The sequence below is a fragment of the Capsella rubella genome, unplaced genomic scaffold (genome assembly GCF_000375325.1).
Source record: "Capsella rubella cultivar Monte Gargano unplaced genomic scaffold, Caprub1_0 scaffold_7, whole genome shotgun sequence".
NCBI classification, from domain to species: Eukaryota; Viridiplantae; Streptophyta; class Magnoliopsida; order Brassicales; family Brassicaceae; genus Capsella; species Capsella rubella.
In genome coordinates this window covers 6025649-6050742 of record NW_006238917.1, presented here as the reverse complement: position 1 = coordinate 6050742, position 25094 = coordinate 6025649, and the positions used below count along the sequence as shown (strand labels likewise).

At 37.1% G+C, this 25094-nt stretch overlaps 5 protein-coding genes across 6 annotated transcripts; 1 reads left to right on the top strand and 4 right to left on the bottom strand.

Moving 5' to 3' along the window:
- Positions 1-543: 543 nt before the first annotated feature.
- On the bottom strand, positions 544-3241 carry LOC17878539 (rhodanese-like domain-containing protein 11, chloroplastic). The gene is made up of 10 exons (XM_023778966.1): positions 3011-3241; positions 2842-2937; positions 2582-2689; positions 2191-2287; positions 1964-2003; positions 1799-1873; positions 1376-1463; positions 1200-1267; positions 938-1010; positions 544-850 (listed from the first exon to the last, which is right to left on the bottom strand). Exons 1-10 carry the CDS (start codon positions 3149-3151, stop codon positions 767-769), a joined length of 870 nt encoding a protein of 289 aa, XP_023634734.1. The 5' UTR covers positions 3152-3241; the 3' UTR covers positions 544-766.
- Positions 3242-3537: 296 nt separating this feature from the next.
- On the bottom strand, positions 3538-5963 carry LOC17880052 (protein ABHD17B). Its single transcript, XM_006283913.2, has 5 exons — positions 5492-5963; positions 4800-4836; positions 4478-4714; positions 4341-4388; positions 3538-4180 (listed from the first exon to the last, which is right to left on the bottom strand). The coding sequence occupies exons 1-5, from the start codon at positions 5791-5793 to the stop codon at positions 3707-3709; spliced, it is 1098 nt and encodes a 365-aa protein (XP_006283975.1). The 5' UTR covers positions 5794-5963; the 3' UTR covers positions 3538-3706.
- Positions 5964-8693: 2730 nt separating this feature from the next.
- LOC17879258 (31 kDa ribonucleoprotein, chloroplastic) lies at positions 8694-10704 on the bottom strand. The gene is made up of 4 exons (XM_006284136.2): positions 10150-10704; positions 9709-9810; positions 9029-9310; positions 8694-8931 (listed from the first exon to the last, which is right to left on the bottom strand). Exons 1-4 carry the CDS (start codon positions 10609-10611, stop codon positions 8869-8871), a joined length of 909 nt encoding a protein of 302 aa, XP_006284198.1. The 5' UTR covers positions 10612-10704; the 3' UTR covers positions 8694-8868.
- A 1734-nt stretch (positions 10705-12438) lies between these two features.
- On the bottom strand, positions 12439-14418 carry LOC17880460 (probable pectate lyase 18). The gene is made up of 3 exons (XM_006283781.2): positions 14187-14418; positions 13241-13990; positions 12439-13103 (listed from the first exon to the last, which is right to left on the bottom strand). The coding sequence occupies exons 1-3, from the start codon at positions 14303-14305 to the stop codon at positions 12743-12745; spliced, it is 1230 nt and encodes a 409-aa protein (XP_006283843.1). The 5' UTR covers positions 14306-14418; the 3' UTR covers positions 12439-12742.
- Positions 14419-20756: 6338 nt separating this feature from the next.
- Positions 20757-24794, top strand: LOC17880015 (protein STICHEL-like 2). 2 transcript variants are annotated; one of them, XM_006283036.2, is made up of 8 exons: positions 20757-21034; positions 21317-22799; positions 22899-23118; positions 23205-23381; positions 23481-23675; positions 23757-24183; positions 24280-24331; positions 24477-24794. In XM_006283036.2, exons 2-8 carry the CDS (start codon positions 21375-21377, stop codon positions 24552-24554), a joined length of 2574 nt encoding a protein of 857 aa, XP_006283098.1. In that variant the 5' UTR covers positions 20757-21034; positions 21317-21374; the 3' UTR covers positions 24555-24794. The 2 variants fall into 2 exon arrangements, with proteins under 2 accessions (XP_006283098.1, XP_023635339.1); XM_023779571.1 differs by having other exon boundaries at positions 21286-22799.
- The last annotated feature ends 300 nt before the right edge of the window (positions 24795-25094 follow it).

Genomic DNA, 25094 nt, shown 5'->3' with positions numbered 1-25094 from the left:
GATAGAGAAGCAGTCAAAAACAATCTGCACCGTCCACGTGTAAGCACCCTATGTTGTAACCAGGGTTAGTTGGAACCGCGCTGGATTTAACCAGAGTTGAGTTGGCTCAATTATTGGTGGGGAATATGCTCCCACTATCCCAAAAGAAGAAACAGCAAGGAGTGCTTTCTATTTCTCTCAAAACGTCACGCATTCTTAGATGGCTCGAGATTTCTAAATTCTAATCTTCATCTTTTTACCCGGGTCGAAATATGCAAACTCTTTTTTTCCTTTCTGAATTATGGTACTTTACTACTTTTGTCAACAATGAATGTTACAGTAGAATCTAAACCGGAGTGTCCTTCCTTGGTGTCGAACACAGCAAATACATATACAAAATGTTGCGGACCAGACAGACAGTTGTCGTTCGAACTTTGAAGTGTTATTGCTAGTTATAAGACTGGTAAAAGTGTTTGCCGGACACTGCAACTTGTTTGACACAATGCATGCAATAGAGCTATTCAACATAATTTTGCCAAACTTGTTGAACAAAAATGGTGAAAATTCTGAAAAATAGAAACTACTACTAACCATTGGAATGAAGAAGCTAAATTTGGATTGGGGGATTTTTTTAGCAATTCTACCGTCGGATTTTCAGAATTTAAAGATGTCCATTCTCACTATTCAAACTACTCTAGGGGACTTCAAAAACTAATATTTTCAACAGAATTTACAGTTTCTTTTGAAGAGAAGTATAACCACACTAAGCTTGGGTTATAGAGAGATCCTAATGGCCTCTTAACTCCTGAATATAATGTCCCAATTGCTGAGCACCAACGAACAAGGCATCGGCTGCCAGAATAACTCCAAACTGCATATATGACAGGACATGAGATCAGCAGTCATGAGGAAAATATGGTTTACAAAAGTTACAAAGATTTTGATTCACAAAACTCACCAGACGCGCAGTATATACTAAACGGTAGCCCCAACCTTCTTTCGCAGCTTGAGCTCTTTGCTGGTCTGTCCAACTGCAAGCAAAAGGGGATATATGAATAAAATGCCAAAATCCTGCATATGATATAGAGCTAGGCCATTGACTTACAGTCACTAAAATAAATACAAGGCCTATACATTTTTCTCCTCATGGTCTTTGAAACCTTTACTTATCTTATCAAGCTGTGGTAAAATCTTAGTAGAGTAGCAAAATAGATACTTACCCAAGGAACTCTGAAAAACCTCCAATGCCAGCAAGCTTCAAAGGCTGGACACCTTCTGTGACTAGATCCTGGTATCACATAATGAATGGATTAGTTATCGATGTTGTAGACTTTCCAATCCAAAAATGAAACTAAAAATTCCAAACAAAACACAAAGTTGAAAACATTTGTATAACCTCGTCTTGAGCTGATTCTAAACCACCTTGTACCCAGAAAAGATTCTCATACCCTGCATTGTAAAGTAGCTCGCAAGCAGCTAAGGATCTGACAATATAAAGTTTTCGATTCAAGTATAAATATAAGGATCATCCAACAATATGAACCCTGTGATTCACAGTTATACCATCAACATACTAGCTCTCAGTATAAAACTAAATTTTATTTCTAAGGAACTGAAACCATTTGATAATGATACATCTTCAGTTACCCCCCTTAGAAATCCAAAACCTGGATAAACCACCAAACAATTCTCTGAATAATATAATATATAGGCTGAGAACCTAACCAGCAACTTATTCATGATTACATAAAAGTAACCACATATTTCAAAACAGGTTAGTTACTCTATTCTACTTAGTAAGGAGCAGTGAGTCCCTTACCTCAAGCCTTTTTGACAAGCAACAATCAGCTCTGCTTCTTTTGGGAATTTCTCCTCAACCTTTGACAAGAAGAGCCTACAAACGAAATAGAAAACCAAGAAGCAAATAAGACTGTCAGAAACTCAGAATGCATACAAGAAGGTCATCTTAATATCGCAGCCATACCTATTAAAAGATAATATAGGTGCACCACTCCACCATCCCCCTGTAGAAGCGAAAACATGGTGAAATCTCCACACACACAAAAAAAAGAAGTAAATAATGGGTTTACTCAGGTTATAGTCTTTATCTTAGGTGGGATTAGAGGATAATAGGCATTGCAAACATAAAGATAAACAAGGAGTTGATCCGATATTCCTAGATTCAATAGGTCAAAAATGGTGAAGAAGTACCCATAGCAAAACTGGTGACTTTTTTTGAAAGAGTTCCAGCGTCAAGGTTGTCCTCATTTTCGAAGATAGGAACCCAGGTGGAGCCTTTAACCCATGCCTTAAGAGAAAAATAGAAGGGAAAATACGAGGAAGAACCATTACCTCACTGAAACAATATAGTCCAAGGAAATATTCTGATTTCAGACTACCACTGCTGAATAAGAGGCATGGAAATGAGAAACAATAACAGCAGCCAAGGAGCTCGTACTAACTTAAGAACACGCCATACGAAGGTGAGATACATGAGTCAAATTCTATGCAATAACATTACAATTCAAGGATGAAGGTGGGACAATCATTATCTATGGATAGCTAGGAGTTTTATAACCCGAATCATCATCTATGAATGTACCTTGTTGCGCTCGCTAGAAGGGCGGACATCAAGAAGAGGTTTGTTTGAAAGAGAAATAGCATAGCCTGCTTCTCTTGGTGTAAGAAGCTTCACTTTTCCTTCCCTTAACTAAGCAAACAATAAAATTGTTAAAAATATTTGAATAAGGAGAACATTTGAACAACAATGAAAATGGAAATAAGAACCATCATGAAGACTCGGATGTTCAGGTTTATCAGATAAAGATGGAAAAATGTGCATAAGGTGATTCAGATTATTACCAAACCATCCCAACGCTTTTTAGCAGCAGCCATGTCTCTCATTTGCTTAAGATCAATATCTTCATTAACAGCTTGCATCCTTACAACACCTACTCTCTAAACAAAGAAAACATAATTTTTACTTTCTCATACGATGAAAAGCCATAAGAGAAACGGAGAAACAACTTACAAGGCGGTGAACAGTTGAAAGGGATATGCCTCCCCTGGTGAAATTATTAATTGGAGAGGTCATCCTCGAGCTCTGGTTTCTCAAAAGATTGGAACGAGAAGCTAAAAGAGGATTTAGAACGGGAAGAGATAGAGACTCCATTTGATTTAAGCCCTGAGCTTTTTAGTTCCAGTTGTGAGTGACAGAGAAGATAATCTTCTTCGCGTTTGCGCTTCAACAGTGAGACAAAGGAAGGAAAGATTAGTCAGTTTCGGGTTATTGGACCGATATGATCAGTTTTGGCTTTTACTGAACCAATCTTTTAGAACTCGGTTCGAGACCGGTTCATTGCTTTATTAATTCGATTTGAAAACCCCATTAGAGGCGTTTATTACATAAGTGAGATGAACCGGCTATTGGACCAATATGTTTGGGCCGTAGGCCCATAAATATCCACAACGACATTGTCATCGCCTCTGTCATCGACATTGGCTTGGCTATATGCCTATATCAAATTGAGTGCAAGACCAACCAGACATCAGACTTGTAAAAAAAAAAACAGTCAAAACTGTCGTGTTGGAAACGGTCAGAAAGTTACCGAATTGGTTAAATCTATTTTCCTGTTGTATCTGAACTTGACATACAAACTGCAATACAAACACACACCCCAATAAATTGAACGACATTCAAATACAAACTTGACAATAAACCCCATTTTCATTCGGTTGCTCGACTTCTGTCCAACCAATCCACGCTCTTACGTGCTCTCTCCATCGGCTGAGACTTATCTCTGTATATGTCCACGCTTCTCCTCGACCTCTCCATTTCCTCAAATGGAACCTTCAACTTCTCGGGTTTCTCTATGTGGCTCAACTTGTATCCCTGAAACCTTAGTCTGTCTACGCTTTTCCTCGGTTTTTCTCGTCCGTCCTTACTCTTCCTTGGGGCATCTACACTATGCCGAGGAGGTTGTTCACACCCTTCCATGCTTCTTCTTGAGAAAGAACTGTTTCTTTTCGATGTGGATTTCTCCACAGCGCACACAAACTTCTTGAGATGGCCAATGTATTCAGGAAAGAGTTCAAGATCACAATGGTTTCCACCTTTGAGCCATAGCGGTTCATATTTCTCTTGGCAAAGTTCCCAAAGCTGCTTCCCATGAGAGAAGTCAACCACATCATCAGCTGTTCCCTGCAAACAGAAAAGCTTTCACCATAACTAAAACTAATACTGACGATTAGAAGAGAAAGATTCATACAAGAAAGAATGGATCTTGCATAACAAAATGTTTAGCCTATAACTTGGTTAACTCAATCTTTCCAATCAATAATCTGCGATCACGAAAACTTACATGAATCACGAGGACAGGACACCTCACCAGTGTAATTTTGTCAATGTTCTGAAGAAGATCAGACAAAAACGCAGTCAAGGAGGAAGAATATTCATAAGCAACATTATGTATAGAAACCAAAAGGGTATTATGTTTACCTTGTATATGTCAAACCAATAAGTTCGCTTAACTGGATACATAACTCTAAGCCCAGAAAGAATTGGACTATGAAGAATGGAAGCTCTTAGTCGAGGCAAACGTGCAGCAAGGTCGACGGTCGGACCACTACCGACAGACTGGCCATAGAGGATAATGTTCTCCTGCTTTGCCCCATAATTATCTTCCAGACATTTGTAAGCAGCCTCGATATCAGCATAAGTATTTTGTTCGGTGGGCTGCAACAAAGTGGAGATTAATGTGTAGATGGACCAACATTTGAAGCACATAACTAAGAGATCTTTACTATAAGTGGTTACTCACCTTCCCTGATGATTGGCCATATCCTGAATAGTCATACCTGTAAACACCACAACATATTTAGATGATTTTCTCATGTTATGAGATGGAAACCGTAAGCTTATGAAAGAAAATCCTACTATATTCAGATTCATTTTAAGATACGGTTGAAAAACATAGAAGAAGGTACAATCTGGGGTATTTCAATACTTTGCCTCCAGAAACAGATACGAAATAACAGATCTTTAATTCCTAGAAATGGAAAAATGTATCCCAAGACCACTTGATGTCAACAATCAAAATCAAACATCTAAACCTCAAAACTACTTTTTGCCTCTAGGTGTAGTAGTAGAGATCCCGATTTAGAACAAACCCTAGAGACAAGAATCTCCCATAGACAAACAATACAATTGCACTTAAATCCTAGATTTTTTATGACTACAGGAACCTAAACTTAAGTAGATTTATGAATCACAAAAACCCCCAGCTTAATCACAAATCCACTTTAGTGAACCAAAACTCGAGCAAATCTCAGCGCACAAATTTTGTCAATTTTGCATCTTGAAACTTCGAAATCGACTACTTGCACAAACCCAGAAAGCAGAGACATCACAAAAAAAAAAAAAAAAAGTCTATAGATTTCTGAGCAAGCTCCTGAGCTAAAATATAGAAAGAAAAAATCTGATCTGGGCAATAGAAAAAGGAAAGGAACAAACCCCATCAAATTGACGCGGAGGTGAATACTAAGCTCGATGAAGAGCTCATACATCTGACCGATGTCGGCGGCATTCCCGTGAGAGTAGAGAAGAGTAGTGGAGGCCATAGGGTACCTGATGTACATGGCGACGATTTGGGTGCCTCGGCGCGTGGGCAGCCTCAAAATGTCGACGTTTTCTCGATGGGGAAAAGGGTTCATGAGCAGAAGCTCCGTTGTTTCATCTCTGACAAGCTTGTACGAAGGCGGATTCGGCGGAAAAAACGCCAACTTGGCCGCCATTGAAGAAGTCACACCTCCCATCTTCTCGAAACAGAGTCCACACTATCCAAACTCTTTCTCTGTGTGTATGTGTTGCGTATACAAATCGTAGTGGTAAGTAAGTGTATAGTCGTTCAGAGAAGAAGACGAAGAAGATGATGATGATTGCGAGGAAACATTCTTTTCTTTTCCTTTGTCTTTCTTTTTCTTTTAGAGAGATACAGAGAGAGAGAGAGAGAGTCTGAGCTCTGACCGATTTGTTGAAGCTAAATAATTTGTTGTCAACCAAAAAAAAACCTTAATATTATTTTGTTTCTTTTTTTTTTTTTGCAAAATTATAATTGAATATTTAATTTTTATTGACCAGAACGAAAATGAGGATCCTGTCTCTTTCTCTGTGTATTGCGTCTAAAAACAAAAACCATTATTTGGGGATTTACAAAAACTAAAAAAAAAATGACGTTTCTTTTTTTTTGTTTTCTTATGTTTATAAATTTAACTTAAAGTGTGCAATTTACAAGCTATGATAAACTACAAAAGAGAGAGCTACCTACAATATTGAGTAAACATAGATAGAGAGGTTGATCAACTACAAGAGTAGTAGTACACATGATATGATATAAATCATGAAAGCATGTGTGATTCACATGGGATAACATTATCAAGTCCATTAAAAGATTCTTAAATTATCTCAAACTTTGTGTGTGTAGCTAGCTAAATTTGTTGTCTATAGTATGATTTCGAGATTGAATAAAAAGAAGATGAAGAAACTTTTTGGGGGTACTTAATTAAAATTGGAGAACACAAGAAATGAAATTACAGGTTGTAGAGTTTGAGGGGGTACACGTGGATGGTTGGGTGCCCTAGAATGAAGTTACAGGCAGGATCATGGGAGAGGGGACCAATACTATCCCATCCTCCATCCTCTTTATATCTCATCGCCCCGTTTCTTGTTTTGTCAAACTATTTATATATCTCTATGTTCCTCTGTTTATGTTAACAAACTAGTAATAATCAATTAGTAGTTTTTTTTATTTTTGTTAGAGATTTAGGTAGCTATAATGTAATGATACTAGTACTTAGTTTATGTTTTTGGACTGTTTTATATCCATTATTTTGTCTAAGAAAAATATGACACATTCACGTTTTTTGTGGATGTTCGAATGATAGTGACAATATTAATTAATAATAATTTGCTAGTAATGCTATAAAACGTTTGAAGATGGATACAAAAACAATTAATAGAGAGACAAGTGTGAAAATTAATGGAATGACTGGTCGAGAGAAGCTAAAGGACTGAGAGAAGTTTGGGATAAGAGAGTTCCAAGACAAGATCTGGCCTTGAAAATGAATCTTCAATATGTCTCTCTATTCTCATACACTTTGTTTCTTTAAATATTTTGCTCTCTATTCATTAGTATTTTCTTACGCAGTGTTAGGAGTGTTTGCACATGCATATACATATATATATATATGGATATGGACCATTTCTTTTCTTGTATCCCGACAAATGTTGCATTTCCATATTCTCTTAAAGCGACTGAACGAGCACGATTGACACTTTTCCTTTAACTTCTTGATTTTCTTCTTTTTAAAATGCATATGTATACTTCACTTTAATGAAATCACCATATATCATCAGTTGAATCTAATTCCCAGTTAAAGGACTATATAGAAGCTGGATCGTATATCTTTTACAAATACGTGAGAGAGTTCAATGATGAGAGAGGTATATTTGTCACGCCTATAAGAGTTAGCTATGAGGGCTTCTTAAGCTCGAATTCAGGTTATTTCTTTAGGTCATAAGTCAAATCGTTTCACCTAGCTCAAAGGATCACTGCATTGTATCACTTGTCTGCGATTACTAAGGCGCTCGTAATAGTGATCATTACATTCCCGATTTCTCTACAACTTAGGCTCTAAAGTATAAATGATTTTTTCCCTTACAAAATTGCTGTGGGTCAAATTGCGGCTGTGTCCTAGCACAACACTCCCAGCACTAAGTAAAGTACCGAGCATGGGCGAGAGACATGGTAAGAAAGTGAGAACATTTCATAAAAGGGGTAAGCTTTTTATCATTTGTTCTTAGCTTACAAAGGAAAGAAGGAAAAAGGAAAAGCGAGTGTGTCTGTGTGTGTGTGCATTTCGTTACACGAGTTTCTTGTATTATCTCCCGAAACTTCAAAAATGGATTTAGGGCTAAGATTCCAGCTAGACGTAGGTAATATCATATGAGTTTAGGCCTTTTAAGCCATATTAGAAAAAACCTCGACTCCCTGAACTAGCCATCATGAACCCGAAGCTTGCCTGGCAGCCTAGTCGACGACTACGAGTCCCTGGCCAACAGCCCCCTACTTGGTGACCCATAACTTTCTTTTTATTATTGATACTTTGTAAAGTAACAACTCCTTTTGCTATTTAACAACGTCGATGTCTTTCATTAGCCATGTAGTTGCATATTTTAAGATTCACTAAAAAGTGAAGTTTATGATGTACTGTATGTCGGTGTGATTTGAATTAAGGACACAATGCTTATAATGAAGACTAGTCTTCTCATGTATGAGTTGTTGGTTGTTGGGTCAGAGTGTTGTTACCCATTGGGAGATTATGGCAGTGGTTCACTTTAAGAGCACAATTATAGATACCAATCTTCTTCTTCTTTATTAAGAACCTCTTAATACCAATAAAAGTTGAAAGATTAGGTTGGATTACTAGGTAGATCAAGAGAGTAAAATAGCTAGGAACTTTTATATCCCTAAGTTCCTTCGTACCCATATAGACAATTAAGATATTATCCACAGATAGACATATAACTTTTTCATAGGATTTCATGAAGTCTAAAGAGAGGCAATCGCTTAGTGCCTAGATCCAGACAAGACTTGATGACCTTTACTATGATTGCAGCTTCACATTCCAAGTCAGTCAGAATGGAACGCCAGCAATTAGGAAATTAAAATATGAACTATAGATCATCAAAGAGAAATAATACATATTACTTTAGAAGAAGCTTAACTTTCGCATTTAGAGTTCAGCCAAAAACAATCGTTGAAGAGTGTAAGAATCTCGTCTAAACAAAATGCAAGAGGGGGGAGAGAGAGGGCACAGATAATCTCAGCTTTAAAATCCACGCCTTGGACGCTCTTCCGCTACATTCACTCTGATTGCTCTACCCTCCATGTTCTGCAGAAAAAGACGCAAGCAAAGATCAATTGAGGGATACATCACAATATCATGTTAGCTGCATTAGCATAACCATATATGAGGAAAAAGAGATTACCTGTCCATCAAGAGCAGCGATGGCGTCATTAAGTTCAGTCTCGTTAGACATTGTGACAAACCCAAATCCACGTGAACGACCTGTCTCACGGTCATAAACCACCCTAGCTTCCACAACTTTACCATGCTCACTGAAAACCTGTTCTAGACGACCATTGTCCACATCCCATGGGAGATTCCCTACATAGACTCTGAATGCAGGTTCATATACCCGAGGTGCCCGTTCTGGACGTGATCCTCTTGGAGCTGCCTTGTTGACTGTTAGAAGACGTCCGTTCAAATCCTGATAAACCATGAAAATACCAACACAGATGATCAGTACTGCTCTCCCAGACAGAATCACATGTTAGCGAATCCCCAACTCAACATTTGCTAAAAAATGTCATAGCCACGGTCAATGTAGATGCAACAAATGGGTGTAGGTAGTGAACAACTGAGATAACGCATTAAATGGATAAAATGATAAAGCTTTTCAATAGTCAATCGACAAAAAGAAACAGAGAGAGTGTGACAAATAGTAACATACAAAGGAAACACAAAAACTGTTTTCTTGGAGCAAAAAGACATGAACTCTGGTTGGATTAAGAACAACAATGCTACTTATGCACCAAAAACAAATGAACATCATCTCATCACAACACATGCGAATTCTTCAGAAATCATTGAAAGATATCAACTTACATAACGGTTGAACTTCTCGACAGCTGTGTCAGCTTCTTCCACCGTACTCATTGTGACAAATCCAAACCCACGACTCTGGTCGGTTTCCCTATTGTATATAACCTTCAACCATAAGAATTCAAAGAATAAGTTAGGATTACCAACATTATCTCTTGAACTGAATAAAGGGAAGGCCTTGAGTAACATTATAACACCAACTGCATAGATTCACTTAAACCCAAAAGCATAATGTCAACAGATAGGAACTCAACACACACAATTCTGACCACTTGAATAATACTCTCGATTCAGAGAAGCTCCAAACACACTTAGAAGCCAAGCATTTTACTTTCATCATCCATTTGACAAATATATGATGCTAATTGCAATGCACAGAACAGATATGAGCTTAAACAATGCATAATGAGCATAAGAGCACAAGAAGAAAGCAGGAAAATTCACCTCAGCGATTTCAACAGTACCGGCTTGCTCAAAGAGCATAGCCAAGGCTTGGCTATCAACATCATAAGCCAAATTCCCGACGAAGAGCTTGGCTTCTTCCGGTGGCTCAGGGAAATCAGCTCCTTCGCTGACATCTGCTTCCCCATCTTGTGACTCGAAAGTGTCCTCGTTCTCCTCAACGGCGACGTTTACTTCCCCACCTTCTTCAGCCCAATCCGAAGTCTGGGCAACGAAGGAGACAAAGGGGGACTTTTGAAGGTGGGTTTTGGATTTGAGAGATAGGGAGAAGCTGGAGAAAGAGAGGGGCATGTTAATGCGTCCGGTGAGGAGAGAAACATTGGAGCAGCGAATTCTGGAGGAAGAGATGGAAGTGGAAACGGAAGGATGGGAGAAAAGGGTAGAAGAGGAAGAATCAGCCATGGCTAAGGGCTTCAAGCTTGAGGTAACGATAGAAGAAGCCATTTGCTTGCTGAATATTTGTGTGAGAGAGAGATAGAAGTGGAAGGAGAGGAAGGGAAGGGTTTTAGAACGGTGGGCGAGATAAGGATAAGGAGGGCCGAGAGAGCAACTTTCGAATGGGCTCTTACTACATTACATTTTACACCTAAGTTACAAAATAATAATTCAAATAACCAAACCAAACAAAATAGGCCAATCATAATAATTTGCACTCGGTGATATATTTTGGAGATTAGCCTCTCTAGTATTTAACTATGTACCATAGCACATAGGAGTGTTAATTTGAATGATGACAAAAAAAAAAAGGAGTGTTAATTTGAATAAACCCACCCTGAATTTACATTCATTTATATTTAAACATATTGATATTTGCAGCCCATTTAAAATGATCTTTTAATTATTTTGACCCAAATTATCTGATTTAAACCATACAGTTTTTTAATTATTTTTTGTAATCTAACATAGTAACATCATTAAATCAGAACATAGCAAAAACTTCCACTGGAACTAGAATATTTTGGTTTCTACAGTACAAAGTCTCATTTTCAATCTTATTCCTCGACCTCAACTTGGTCCAAAGATGATTCCATATTCTATATATAATCGGTCAAAAAACACTGTGAGCTCTGATAACTATTTGTTTGAGTGTTAAGGAAGATTGAAGATTCGAAGTGAGAAACTTATTTTTGACCTTCCTAGCTCTCTAGAGAACCAACCACTTATTTTTTAAATTCATAATGAATAATGCACTCTGATACGAATTATATAGAAAAGAAATACATACCAGGCATTCCCAAATTCAGTAATACAATCTGTTAACATATCCAAATAAAATAACGAGACACACTCAAATAGATTTGTTGCAAGTGACAACAACTGAATTAACTGACTCCACGTGAGTCGCCCAAACTCAGCATCGACATTTAAACCTCTCCATTTCCTTAGTTTCCCAATAACTCAATGAATTTAAACAAAAGAATAAAACCAAGAAAGCAAGCAATATGATGAAAATTCTCTTTACCTAGTTTGATGCTATCTAATATATGACCCCCAAGCAAAAAAATTATTCTCTCTTTGCATCATTTAATACTCACTGACTCACCAAAATAATCGAACCAGCGCATGCACTAATCACATCAACTACACATCACATCATTCGTTTTCGTTGAGACCATTTGTTTTAGTTTCAAAGCCTAAACGCCATTGTTATTATTATTGTTGCACATGGCCATCCTTAACAAGTAGTAAAATGTTGCACATGGCCAAAAAAGCAAAGGTGGTTAGTTGTTTAATTAGTTACTTTCAAAATTTTAAAAATGTAATCCCATAATCAGTGGACAGTAGGTAGTCAAACACGAATATGAGACAAGCCCATCAAAAGTAGAGCTACTGTGCTCTTCTTGACTGCTCCCAATTTTTTCTCTTTTCTTTTTTTTCTTTCCTCTTTTTTCTATTCCAATCTTATATCAACTCCACTTTTCTGCTTTCCTATTTTTAAGGGTAATTTTTTGTATTTCTTTATTTTAACCGGAATCGATGCATCGGTCAGAGGGAGATGAAAAAAAAAAGTCGCGAGGAGTTGGTCAAACATTGACTGGCTCACCACAGCTTTGACCCAAAAATTGTTACCATTATTTCATTACACTCCAAACTTCTGAAAATTTTTTATTTGGAAAACCAAATCCTTTTCTTGATCTGCCAAATAAATGGTCACATTGTAACTAACACCTCTCCATCATTTGTGCGTACGCAAATTGATACATCAAGTTGGTTTTTGTAACGAACCTATTGAAATCTTTGTTAAGGCTCTCACTCATATAATAAGAAAAATAGAAGTAAAAGACAAATCATATTTATATTAATATCAAAGATCAACACATCTGCACTTGTTCCCACACTTTTAACCTAATTAACAGATTCCTTAAAACAGAGAATCCTTAAGAAGAGTCCTAAAGAGCAGAGTAAGCCAGAGGTTGTATTCTCCTTACAATTTTACCCGAATTGAAAAAAAGTAAAAACTAAAAAAAGGGGGGTAAAAAGATCGTATTAATCATCCCCCTTAATTGGTGGTGGCTTTTTAATTGCCTTTTCCTATATATAATTTGGGTAAAAGTGTTGACCAAGTAAGCCACAATCAGCAACGGGAACCCTTACGGCAGTTCAGTGCACCAGACCCAGACGTCAATGGTCCAACGAGTGAAGACGGTTTAGCCCCAAGGCTCGAGGCCTTTGCATAGCTAGACGAGGCTGCACCACCTGAGGGAGTGAAAAACGCACCGTTTAGCAACAAATCTCCGGAAGATCTCCAGTTCCACCTCTTCCACTCGCTCTCAGGCGCGTCCTCGTGCTTTGTCACTTCTTTGCTGAATCTGATGTTTGGGGCCAAGAATCTGTTCCCTTGACTATTGATTGTAGGATTAGCACTTCCTCCAATCGCATACATCTCCCAATGTGTGTAGTCATTGTTCACCACATGGAAGTACCCATGTCTACACCTACACAACAACAGCAACAACACATTGGTCCCAACAAAATATTAATCTATATCTCCATAGTCACAATCATATTAACTACTACTATAGCACAAAGTAGAGAAGAAGAATAAAAAAATCAAACTTTGTTGTGTTTTTACCTGGGCATTCTTTGGACAAGGCCTTCACCAAAATGGTTAAAAGCAATGGTGATTTGCATATTCTTGTCACGAGTGTAAGTATCACTGTGACCAAGCAACATGACTTTATCATGATGTGTCATATGATTGTTAGACAAAGTTATAGCCGTCGATCCCATAATAGCATCAATGAGCCCGTCTTCACAGTTAGAGAGCGAGCAGTGGTCTACCCAAACATGGCTCCCTCCAAAGATAGAGACACCGTCACCGTCCGATATGGTTCTCCACCCGAAGTGCCTTGGAGAGCTCCGCACCATAGCGTTCCCACCTTGCTTACAGTCATGGATATGGATCCCATGGATGATAATGTTGGTCACGTACTGGATCGTGATACAAGGCCCGCCAGAGATGTGTACGGAGGCGCCACGACCGTCGATGGTCTTGAAAGAGTTCATGATGAGCTCTTCTTTGAGCCGAATCGTCATGTCTCGCTGGAAGATGATCCAGAGTGGCTCGTCTTGGATCACGGCGTGTCTCAAAGTTCCGGGTTTGGGGCTGACTGGGTTGTCGTCTCCTGAGTCGGTGACCACGTAGATCCGACCGTCACGGCCGCCGATAGCGTTTTTGCCGAACCCAATGGCGCAGTCGGCGAGACGTTGACGGTGTTGCTCCCAGTGAGGGTCACAGCGCCAACAGTCGTCGATTGGGTTACCGGTGGTACATGAGAGATAACCCAACTTCCTTCTTCCAGCAACCGACGCATTAATGCTCCTGCAAAATGCAAAAAAAAAAACACAACTTTTTATTAAACATTACCCAAAACAAAAAAACAGAGACTTTTCAAACTGGTCCCGTTTTAGTAAAGGCGAGAACTTTGTAACACTATGCTCAAATGAAAAGCAAAAAAAACTAAATGACTAGTGGTTCTCAAGTAAATGTGAAGGAAAAAAAGAGAAAAGATTCATACTTGTGAACTTCTTCAACAACAGATTCAGGGTCTGGAACTGGTGAAGATAAGAACAATGGCGCATAGAGAAGAAAGGAGACAATGGTGATGATAAAGAGCTTCTTCGTCTGCATTTCCATTTTTTTCTCTCTTCTCTCTCTCACTTTCTCAGATTAGAGTACAGAGTCTCTCTCTCTCGGATTCTGGTGAGAGAAGAGGGAAGCTAAAGGAAGACAAAGGAAATAAGTTGTGAGTGGGGAGAATAGAGAGGAAGAGGGGTTTATATAAAGATATAAAAGGACCTCTGTCTACACTCTCTATATTTTCTTATTGGAATTTTTAAGGTTTAGGTCCCATTTTTTTTTTTCTTTTATTTATATCATCATCATCATCTTTAATACCAAGAAAGAACCTTATAGTATAATAGTGCCTACATGAACCAATAATATGGTTACATCCGTTACTCAAGTCTAACTGTTGACAAAATAAATAAATAAATAAGCCTCCCAAAATCTAATTAGGTCGAAATTGTATATACATACTTTTTAAGTAACTTCCACACATGAGCTGTTTAGCCGAATAAATATATATAGATACAGCAGCAAGTTTGTGTGTTTAAGTTTAATTTATGAGGATCCAAACCCAAGTAACCATTCTAGTTGACAAACACTTGTATTTATAGTTGTATTTCTTTATAATGTTTTCTCATACATTTAGAAAAGCTTCACTTTTTCTTGATTGGGCATGTAGAATCCACATGCTTTAATGTATTATAATTATCTACGCCTATGTATGCCCTTGACAACATGTCTAGTATATTTTCAATTTGCATCGACTTGTTTTGGGGTTAGAGTGTTGCACTGTATACGCTTTATTAATTTCCCTTATCAATAGTTTGACACACTAAAAATAATTCGTGCAGCAGCACCACTGGGCACTGGGCACTTGCGGAATATAAGAATTTTATATGCAAAGTTTACCCCAAAGGAGTTGGATTCTATTGCATTTAACATCAAAGAATGATGGGTACTTATATAGATTGCACAATTCTTTATTTTTTTATTTTATTTTATCATGCAGTTCATTAGGCGTTACATCTTAGTTTGTTGTGTCGGTATTGAATATGGTTTGCATATCTGGTTGCAAAAGAAACCAAAAATTAAATAAAATCATTGGAAAGTTTCCGTATCGTACCAGTTACCTGAACAAAAAACATTTATTATTCAAAGACTTGTTAAGATTTTCCAACCACATTATGCCAGTATACTATAGCAACATGCCGGGTAACATATCAAAGGGAGAAGAGAAGACAAATGAGTGAAGATGTTCCAAGTTAATGACTAATGAGTATCAAGTACACACACACACAGAAAAACTAAATAATAATGGAATGAGATGATCATAAGGAAAAAAAACAGTAGTAGAATGATATATGTCGTAATGATTCTGTTGAAAGACAACTCCTGCAATCTATCTTCAACTTTTGTAATCCGTATATCTCTATGGATTCAGATTAATTAACCTACTTTGTTACATAGGGATTGAATGATATAGAGTAGATAGAATTTGAGTTTAAATTGTGGAAACAAGATGATAATAAGAAGAATACAGATGGATAGAACAATTGATATATATATATATATATATATATATATATATATATATGTGGGGAGAAATACGAGCACAAATTGATAGCATATGGTTATATTCCCACCGTTGAATATATATATTCTTATCTTTTTATCATATAGAAGAAGGACTTAACATTTCAGGCTGTATTATTATTCTTCATGATTGGGTGTCGGTGAAAATGCTTATGAAATATACTAGTACTACTAGTACTAATACTAGTTGTATTTTGTTGTTCACCATATTCACACAATGCACTTGTTAGTGCACCAATCACGGTAACGGGATTTGAAAATGAAACGGAGAAGTGTCATCTCTGTGTGTGTGTGCCTTAAAGTCGTGTAGGTAATAGGTGTTGGTAATGATAGGCAGAAGTGGAAAAGCATATGTTGAGAGAAAAGTGAAATGTGTGTGGGGGCAACTAAATGGCCCTCGTGATTTGCTGGTTTTACGGGATTCCTAATTGTTAGGTTCGTTTTTTTTGACAGTTGAGCTGTTTCTGTTTCCTTTTTCTCTGCTGTACTACCCCCGTAATCAACTGATTCGCCTCCATCTCTTTTTAAAAGATTGGGTACTACTACTCACTACTACTACTACACATGAAGAAAAGTAAAACAACTACATAGTGTCACCTTTGTTTTTTCTTTGACGACAAACTGTAAATAATATTTTGTTGACAAATCGAAATGTTATTATTCCTAGCAAACACATGCGACCTTTAAGCATTACATATTTCGATTTCCTGTGGTTGTTGTTGACGTTGATCATTTCATTTTCATGCATGGTGTGTGGTAACACAATGCTAACGGAACAGCTTGAAATTTCTTAAATACATTATTATACATACAAGCTAAGTCGAAACAGCCAACATTTTTCTTAATACGTTATACAAGCTAACATCCATTTTTAATAACTAAGACACATTTAACTTAATTTCTCTTTTGCACGGAAGATAGTGCGATTGGCTCAAAGAAGAAGTGCAAGTTGAAGTTATAATAAACCAAAATAGATCGTGTGTTAATTTTGTCAAATATGAATTTTGCTTTAATCAAATTATTTAAGAAACGTGAAAGCAAACAATCAAACTCGACATAAAACACTGTTTTAAGGAAGATAATTACTCACTTTGATCTTTTAGTGCTCCATGAACGGCCACACTCGTCCTCTAGCCCCCGGATAAAATAAAGGTTATAGTAATTGTCGATTAATTGAGGGTTTTCTCACACACAAGTACAAAATATATATTGCAACTTTTTTTTACATTAGTCTTTGACTTTGAGATTTTATATACTAAAAAAATATTTACTACACTCGTCCAATTCAAAACACTTGAATAAATATGAAAGTTACTACTATATTAGAATTTTCAAATCCATGGATAGGAGGAGGAGGAGTAGTAGGAATCAATCAAGGAGAGAGAGCTAGGCCCGCAGAACTCAACAAATCTTCATATTCACTCTACACTCCACCAACAAGATTTGATCGATAAGATAAAATATGATAACGACAAGCAAGATTTGGAGTAATCACAGCACATGCATCCCAAATTACTTATTATTTGCTCTAAGGGGCAAAGTAGCCATCACCCTATCATGCGACGTATCCTTTTTCCTTTTTCTTCTGTCCGTAAAGTTCGCCGATAATTCGAAAAATAATGTTTATATATATATATATGGTATCCAGCCAATCCATACATGTAATAATACGTGGCTTATATAGTCATGCTATGTAATATGTTCTGTTATCCTCCTCTCTCTAATTCTTAATCATTTATCTGTTTCTTTGTCGATTATGGTGACCCCATATGACTGGTATTTAACGGGATCTTGATTAAACCACAATATTTTGGTGCACATACAACCAGAGCCGTTGAAGAGGCCAAGCAAGCAAAGCACTGGCTTGCGGCCCGTTATATTAAATATGTTTTTCGGCCATTTTTTCATAAAAATCTCCTTAGCTCAGCGGTTCAATATTGATATATATGCTTAGTTCTCAGGTTCGATTATCTGGGACTACATTTTATGTCAATATTTTTTTGGGTTGGCTTGTAGCCTTAAGAAGCTCAGGGACGGCTCTGCATACAACTTATACAAGGCATTCAATTTCATCACCTATATCTTGACATATAACTTCATATGTAGAGAACTATAAATGATGATGATGATTCATCCCTAGACGCCAATGCTACAAAGGTGAAATCTTCTGATAAATGGCTCCTAGTAGAAAAAAGTAAAGAAAACACAAATGATATGTATTTAAGGGATTCCTAATCCATGTATATAAAAAATGGACCCAAATGACATGTCATGCTATTGAAGCATATTAAGTGGCTATCCTTTAATATACATATGCATCTATTGCTACTGTTATATATATGCTGTTGAGTTCCGTTTGTGTTTGTGAGTATTATAGTGATTCAGGCGAAAACACTAAAGGCCAGATACACTAGCTAGTTTCGACAAACAGTAGATCAACGTATTATTAATTGGTCTTTCATCCCGAGCTTTTATATTGTGGAGAAATATATACCATAAGGTTTAGTACTCAAGTCATCTGAACTAGGTTGACAAATTTTAGGATTCTAGACCTGCTGGGCAGACTGATATATAGACTCAAAATCCGGCAAACAACCTTACTACTAGTTAATAAACTGGAAAAATTCATTAAGAACTTGGCTTGCAACGTTTGGTTTAACCGAATCCTTTAGTTCATTCATCATGATCGAGTCATCGACAGTTCCACACATCATGTCTATTATTTTTGACTTCCTCTCGAACACAACGCTTATTTTTGTCTATACAAAAAAAAAAAAAAACTTATAAGCACGTCCACATTGGAGAACTCAACGCGTATTTTTAATCTCCCATTTGTTTTGGACGCACGTTAATCATTGATCAACTCAGATCATTCGTACAACACCATAAGCACATATTTATATAATGTGATTTTTAAGTATATACGGAATACAGTATGGTATTAATATTTTGTATCAACAATAATATTATAATCATCTCACTTAATTTTTCTTTTGCGAGTTTAGTTATAAATCTCTTTTTGAAATGTGCTAATGACATTTTAAAACTGCTGTAGTAGTAAACTGATTTTTATATCCCTGAACAGTTGTTATGAGTTATGAACGATTTAAAGTTTTGTAAGCACATTTTTTTATTTTTTTTCCCAATTAAAATCATGCAAAGCTGTAAAAATTCATCACATCTCATTTTCGTAACTCGTAACGAATGGAATATCATCAATATGGGGTTTTTTTTTTTTTTTTTTTTTTTTTTGGTGAGATCATCATTATGGGAATTGGGAAGAAGTGTTAAACGATATCGTCTACAATTTTATAATAAAAGTTCGATTGATCTTACCATTAATTTTAACAATAAAAGCAAGTGTCTAAAACAGGTAAGGTTAAATTCAAATAAATGTTGTATTCTGTCGATATATAAACAGGTTAAGGTTTAGAATGTTTGGTGTAATTTGGAGGCGATGCGTTTTAAAGTTAATGATGCTCAATGCTAATGAACGAGGAACTAAAATGTGTGCATAGTCGTTGTTACATACTGCACTAATTTTTTCTTGGTATAAATAATTATGACTTATTGAGTTGGTTTCGTTAGAAAGAGAGCCAAAACTAATGAAAAAACTAACGTCTGGTCAGTGGGCTGGACGTAGCACGTTTTCAACACTTGGTGCATTATTTAGAGATATGTATATAGTTTCTTTGAATTCATAATGTTAGTAACCGACACGAAATTCTTGTACTCAGTACATGCCAAAGACTTGTAGTTGGAGACTTGGAGGACATATTTTTTTTTTTTTTTTTTTTTTTTTCTAATTTTAATATTTTATTAAATTCAAATAAATCGAAATAGACTGAGCCATCTTACACAAAGGAAGCAAAGAAAAGCCCACAATCAAAAAGAAAAAGTTGAATCCTACTGCTCGCCGGAGGCAAAAGTAATCAGAGTTTGATATCCGGTGGTTTTCAGATCCACGGGGTTGCGATATTTCTATTTATTTATTTCTATATACACAAATTTTAGTTGCTTGGTGTAGTTATTGGAGACAGATTTTCCATAAAGATATTATAGTGAGGCGCAATTTTATCATTTACTAGGAGTTCAGCTTGCCGTATATATAAATGGGTTTGAATGATCAAATTTCAGAATGATCGTAGATAGGAAAAGTGAAAAGCAGTAGACAAGATACAGTTATAAACCGTTTACATAAATGAAACAAAAGAACATATCAAATCACCACCATAAAAAAAATACACTTCAAACCAAAACATATACATCCTAGTTCTTTCATCATTGTTGTAGCGCTCAGCTGTTAAATGCTAATGAACTTCCACACTTGATCTCAGTTTTATTTTGTAAACTATTCTCATTCAATGACCGGTTATAAAACTTATCGATTGGTTCTATATCTAAAAAAAAAAACGACTCATCATCAAAATGTTCTACACCTCCAACTCAAATTTTCTGATAGCTTAAGTATACTATCAATTTCTTGTAAAAAATATATATTCACATGTGTCATGTAACATCCTTTTATTATAGCTAAAGAATATATTGCTATTTATTATCCGCAGTTACAGAACACAACATTTTTGTTGTAAAACCAAAACCAATAAGCTCTACACTTGTCTAGACACTTTCTCTGTTACCACTTGTAATGTTTGTACCATTATAAAAATTGATTGAATTGAATTCGTACAAACAATAAATAATTGAGAGAGAGTTCATCTAGAATTCCAAGTAACAAAATTATTGAGAGAGAGAGAGTTGAATCAGAAGTTATTGGTAGAACGAACACGTGAGGTAGGGATAGGAGTCCAAAAACGTGGCAGAGAAGCGGACCACACGAAGTAGTTCAAGAGTGTTTTGTAGTATCATTCGCCACACAAGAAAGCTAAAACTGAAACCGCCGAACGAATCTTAAATGAAGCGAACGAAATATAAAAATTATTAACTCTTCTTTTCTCTCTCTCTTTAACTGGTTGGCTCTCTGTCCAAAGACTCCACCTTTTTCTCTGCAAATATCTCTGCCCTCCTACTCTAACATGTCTCCCCTTCTCTGTCTCACTCAAACTACGACCCCTTTTTTACCTCTTGCCATTACTCCTATTTACTACTTTGCCCACCAACTTCTTCTTCTTCTTCTTCTTTCAAGGAGGGACTTTAGGGTTTTGGATTCTCCGCATTGTACGCCACTCTGCTCATTACACCTTGGTATTCCCGAATCTTTGACGTTTGGGATTTTTAGTTTGTCGTTTCCTTATTTTAAAGCTATTTTAATTCGTTCCAAGTTTTTGTTTTTTTTCAATAGCTTATCTGGGTCTCTGTTTTATGCGTTTTTTGAGCTCTGTGAAGTGTTAATATTTTACATTTTCCTCCCCATCTGTTTTTGTGTTACCACATTTCATTGTTTCGTTAGCTTAAATGTTGTAAGAATATCACTAATTTTACAGTCACATTATTAGGTAAGATGATGATGGGTGTCGAATCTTGAAGTTTCAGGAGAGTGAGAGGGAGAGAGCGCTTTACGATTGTATTGATCTATTTTGGAAAAATGGGGGAGACTAGGAGGCATTCTGTAGATGTTCCCATCACAAGAACGCTTGTGGCTCTTAGGAGGGTTAGGTCACTGAGAGATCCATGTACCACTTCAATGAGCAAGTTTGCTTCTTTGCTTGACAATGTCAAATGGGAGACTGGTTCCAACAATGGGATCTCACTGCAGTTTGTGGAACATGGTGATGATCCTGGTCCTGGGGGTTTGATTCCTTTTGGATCATATTCGATAATGGAGGAGCTAGAGAATGGTTGTGATCTTCACAAGCTGAGCGGTAAGGTGCTAAATGTTGAAGGAGATGCCATCTCAAGGAGTAGATCGCCGTCTAGTGAAAGATCTTGTGGTGCTTTATCTGTCAAAGGTAGGGAGTTAGCATGTAATGTGCCTTCAATTAGTCATGTTGAAGAGGCTGCTTCAGGGGGAAGATATAGAAACCATTATTCCACTAAGTTAGCTAGTTCAGTTGGTGAATATGGAAGCCGTTTAGGTAGTCCAATGACCTCAACAAATCATAGTTATTATGGGGATGAAGATGTTGATTTTGATAATCAATCTAACCGCGGTTGCGGGATAACATATTGCTGGTCAAGAACTCCCAGGTACAGAGGATCAAACCAATCCTCAGATGTAGAAGAGTATCCTTTACTACCCGGAAATGGAAATGGAAATGGTGAGAGTGATGTAACGACACCGCGTCATGAAGTGTTGCCAAGGAGTCTGAGTCAGAAATTCAGGCCGAAATCTTTTGATGAGTTAGTTGGACAAGAAGTCGTGGTGAAATGTCTCTTGAGCACCATATTAAGAGGAAGGATTACATCTGTTTATCTTTTTCACGGTCCTCGTGGGACTGGTAAAACATCAACATCTAAGATATTTGCTGCTGCCTTAAACTGCCTTTCACAGGCTGCACATAGTAGACCATGTGGCTTGTGTAGTGAATGCAAATCATACTTCTCGGGAAGTGGCAGGGATGTGATGGAAATAGACTCGAGTAAACTAAACCGCCCTAGCTTCCTTAGATCTCTCATCAAGAGTGCATCCCTTCCTCCGGTTTCATCTAGATTTAAGGTTTTTATAATCGATGAGTGTCAGTTATTATGTCAAGAAACTTGGGGTAATCTCTTGAACAGTTTGGACAACTTCTCTCAGCATTCGGTTTTGATATTGGTTACATCGGAGCTAGAGAAGCTACCGCGTAATGTGCTCTCACGGTCTCAGAAATATCATTTCTCTAAAGTATGCGATGCGGATATATCAAATAAGCTGGCAAAGATTTGTATTGAAGAAGGTATTGATTTTGATCAGGGGGCAATTGATTTCATTGCTTCTAAATCTGATGGCTCACTTCGGGATGCTGAGATAATGCTTGATCAGTTAAGTTTGCTTGGTAAAAGAATAACGACAACTTTGGCCTACAAGCTTGTAAGTTTTACACATCTTTCTTCATATATTTTAACCACTCCATTGTCTTGGAAATATAAGACAGTTTAGAAAATAATGAATCTTTCTCTTATTCTGCAGATTGGGGTTGTTTCTGATGATGAATTGCTTGATCTGCTTGATCTTGCCCTGTCTTCTGATACTTCAAACACAGTTATAAGGGCGAGGGAACTCATGAGATCCAAAATAGATCCAATGCAGCTTATTTCCCAGCTAGCTAATGTCATTATGGACATCATTGCTGGAAATTCTCAAGAAAGTAGTTCAGCAACCAGACTTCGGTTTCTTACAAGGCATACATGTAAGCACCCTAATGATTACACATAATATCAGCTTCATATTGAGCATGACTTAACTCTGTATCATATATTGTTATATTATATATAGCTGAAGAAGAAATGCAGAAATTGAGTAATGCACTGAAGATACTATCTGATGCTGAGAAACACTTGAGAGCATCGAAAAACCAGACAACCTGGCTCACTGTGGCACTTTTACAACTTAGCAACACCGACTCATCTTCTTTTGCAACAAATGAAGATGAAAGAAATCAAAGAAGCAAAGGTCCTTTATATATATATAATACCTTTTTCATTATCTCATGTTTCTTTTTCGTGTTATCTTGGTTGCTAAGTATGTAACTTACCTTGGTCTTGTATTTAGACGTTGAGCACTCGATTACATCATCAGATTGTCCTCGTGATGTCGTTAAATCAGAAACCGAGGATTTTCAAGAGAAAAACTGTAAAGAAACAGTTGAAACTGTATGGAAAACGGTTACAGATTTGTGCTGTTCTGATTCACTGAAGAGCTTTTTATTGAAACGAGGAAGGTTGACTTCACTTACTGTTGACAAAGGTATCTTATATTTTCCAAAGATACTCTGAAGTTTTAGCCTTGTTTGATTTCCGGTTAGTAATGCATATTCATTTTTTTCAGGTGTGGCAATAGCAGAATTGGAATTCTACGCACCTCAACATGTAGCAAGAGCCGAGAAATCATGGAAACTGATTGCAGACTCGTTCCAGTCTGTGTTAGGATGCAATGTTGAGATTCGAATGAATCTTGTTATGTCTGCGTGTTCTCCTCCAAGGAGTGCTAAAGCAGCAGCAAGTCTTTTCTTTGGACTTTTCAGTTGTTCTCGTAGAATGCTACACAAGTCGTATCTGGCTACTAGAACCGAGTCTGATTGCACATCTGAAAAGCACGTAATTACAAATTCTCTGAGAAGTTCCCAAGGAAATATCTTGAGGGCTCGAAGTGTTCGTTCTTCAGCCAATGCATCATCTAGAATGAGCTGTTCCAGTGACCAAGGTGATGCAAATTCTGCTATGTGTACTCCACACATGCCTCCAGGTGAAAAAAGGTAGAAGATGGTTGATAGATTTATTTCAAAAAGTAAGTTGTCTTGTGATTTGGATAGCTACTCAAGTATGCATGCTCTGCCTCTGAATTTGTGCAGGCCAGGAGACGACGCTGATATGTTGTGCTGGAGAAGGACTCCCCTAGGCAAGGTAAACATCTCTACCAGGCCTAAGAATTCCGTTTGGTTGGTTTTTGTTTTCCCACCCCTATATCATCAACTACCCTTAAAGGTCATGAAAGATGTCTGTCTGAACCATTGATGTTTTCTGATTTGTGATGATCGATGTCTTGTAGGGTCAGGGGGAGACGCAGAACAGCAAGAGCTCACGGCTTATTGGCCGAGTCCTCCCCTGCAGCAATGCAGCTAGTTAAGTGAGCTTGATGAGATTCCCATTTTGTGGAACCAGTAGGTTTAGCAAATCCATTGCGACCAGTTTTGGACAATGGGACACAAAATGTACAGTTGCAAAATATGTTTCAAGGCCATATTCTAGATTCGCCATATACTAATCAATCATTTAACGGACCTGAATTATACTGTCATGGAACCTTATTATTGGCTGAGCTCATTTTCTTTTGAAATATGTATCACATCATCATCATTCGTTAAAATGAATCCAGGAAAAATAGCTGTTTCCAGCAACTGGTAATGCGCTACACTTCATTTGGAATGCTGGCCGTTCTTTGAGTCTTAAAACCATTTGCACTAAGATAATGAGAATCCGTAACAAAAACTTGACTGCAATATCGGTTTCGGTTTTATTTTTGATAAGCTTCTCATGGTGGTCTAATCAAAAACGATGTATGTAGTTTGAAGTGGAGAAGTCTAGTCAACCGATAGCTTAACCCGATCCACACCACTTGTGGGATCGACTCCTTTCCATTGATGTATATATACTTGGCAAGTAAAGA

Excerpts from the sequence above, each read along its gene's own strand:
- LOC17878539 (XM_023778966.1), bottom strand. The coding sequence starts at position 3,151 with ATGGAGTCTCTATCTCTTCCCGTTCTAAATCCTCTTTTAGCTTCTCGT. Across the intron at positions 2,004-2,190 it reads AGTCACCAGTTTTGCTATGG|GGGGATGGTGGAGTGGTGCA; the intron begins GTACTTCTTCAC and ends TCGCTTCTACAG. Across the intron at positions 1,464-1,798 it reads GCTTGTCAAAAAGGCTTGAG|ATCCTTAGCTGCTTGCGAGC; the intron begins GTAAGGGACTCA and ends TTATATTGTCAG.
- LOC17880052 (XM_006283913.2), bottom strand. The coding sequence starts at position 5,793 with ATGGGAGGTGTGACTTCTTCAATGGCGGCCAAGTTGGCGTTTTTTCCG. Across the intron at positions 4,715-4,799 it reads ATGGCCAATCATCAGGGAAG|CCCACCGAACAAAATACTTA; the intron begins GTGAGTAACCAC and ends ACTTTGTTGCAG. Across the intron at positions 4,181-4,340 it reads GTCCTGTCCTCGTGATTCAT|GGAACAGCTGATGATGTGGT; the intron begins GTAAGTTTTCGT and ends TTCTGTTTGCAG.
- LOC17879258 (XM_006284136.2), bottom strand. The coding sequence starts at position 10,611 with ATGGCTTCTTCTATCGTTACCTCAAGCTTGAAGCCCTTAGCCATGGCT. Across the intron at positions 9,811-10,149 it reads GTACTGTTGAAATCGCTGAG|GTTATATACAATAGGGAAAC; the intron begins GTGAATTTTCCT and ends TTATGGTTGAAG. Across the intron at positions 9,311-9,708 it reads TCGAGAAGTTCAACCGTTAT|GATTTGAACGGACGTCTTCT; the intron begins GTAAGTTGATAT and ends ATGGTTTATCAG.
- LOC17880460 (XM_006283781.2), bottom strand. The coding sequence starts at position 14,305 with ATGGAAATGCAGACGAAGAAGCTCTTTATCATCACCATTGTCTCCTTT. Across the intron at positions 13,991-14,186 it reads GTTGTTGAAGAAGTTCACAA|GAGCATTAATGCGTCGGTTG; the intron begins GTATGAATCTTT and ends TGCATTTTGCAG. Across the intron at positions 13,104-13,240 it reads CTTGTCCAAAGAATGCCCAG|GTGTAGACATGGGTACTTCC; the intron begins GTAAAAACACAA and ends GTTGTTGTGTAG.
- LOC17880015 (XM_006283036.2), top strand. The coding sequence starts at position 21,375 with ATGGGGGAGACTAGGAGGCATTCTGTAGATGTTCCCATCACAAGAACG. Across the intron at positions 22,800-22,898 it reads CAACTTTGGCCTACAAGCTT|ATTGGGGTTGTTTCTGATGA; the intron begins GTAAGTTTTACA and ends CTTATTCTGCAG. Across the intron at positions 23,382-23,480 it reads AAGAAATCAAAGAAGCAAAG|ACGTTGAGCACTCGATTACA; the intron begins GTCCTTTATATA and ends TCTTGTATTTAG.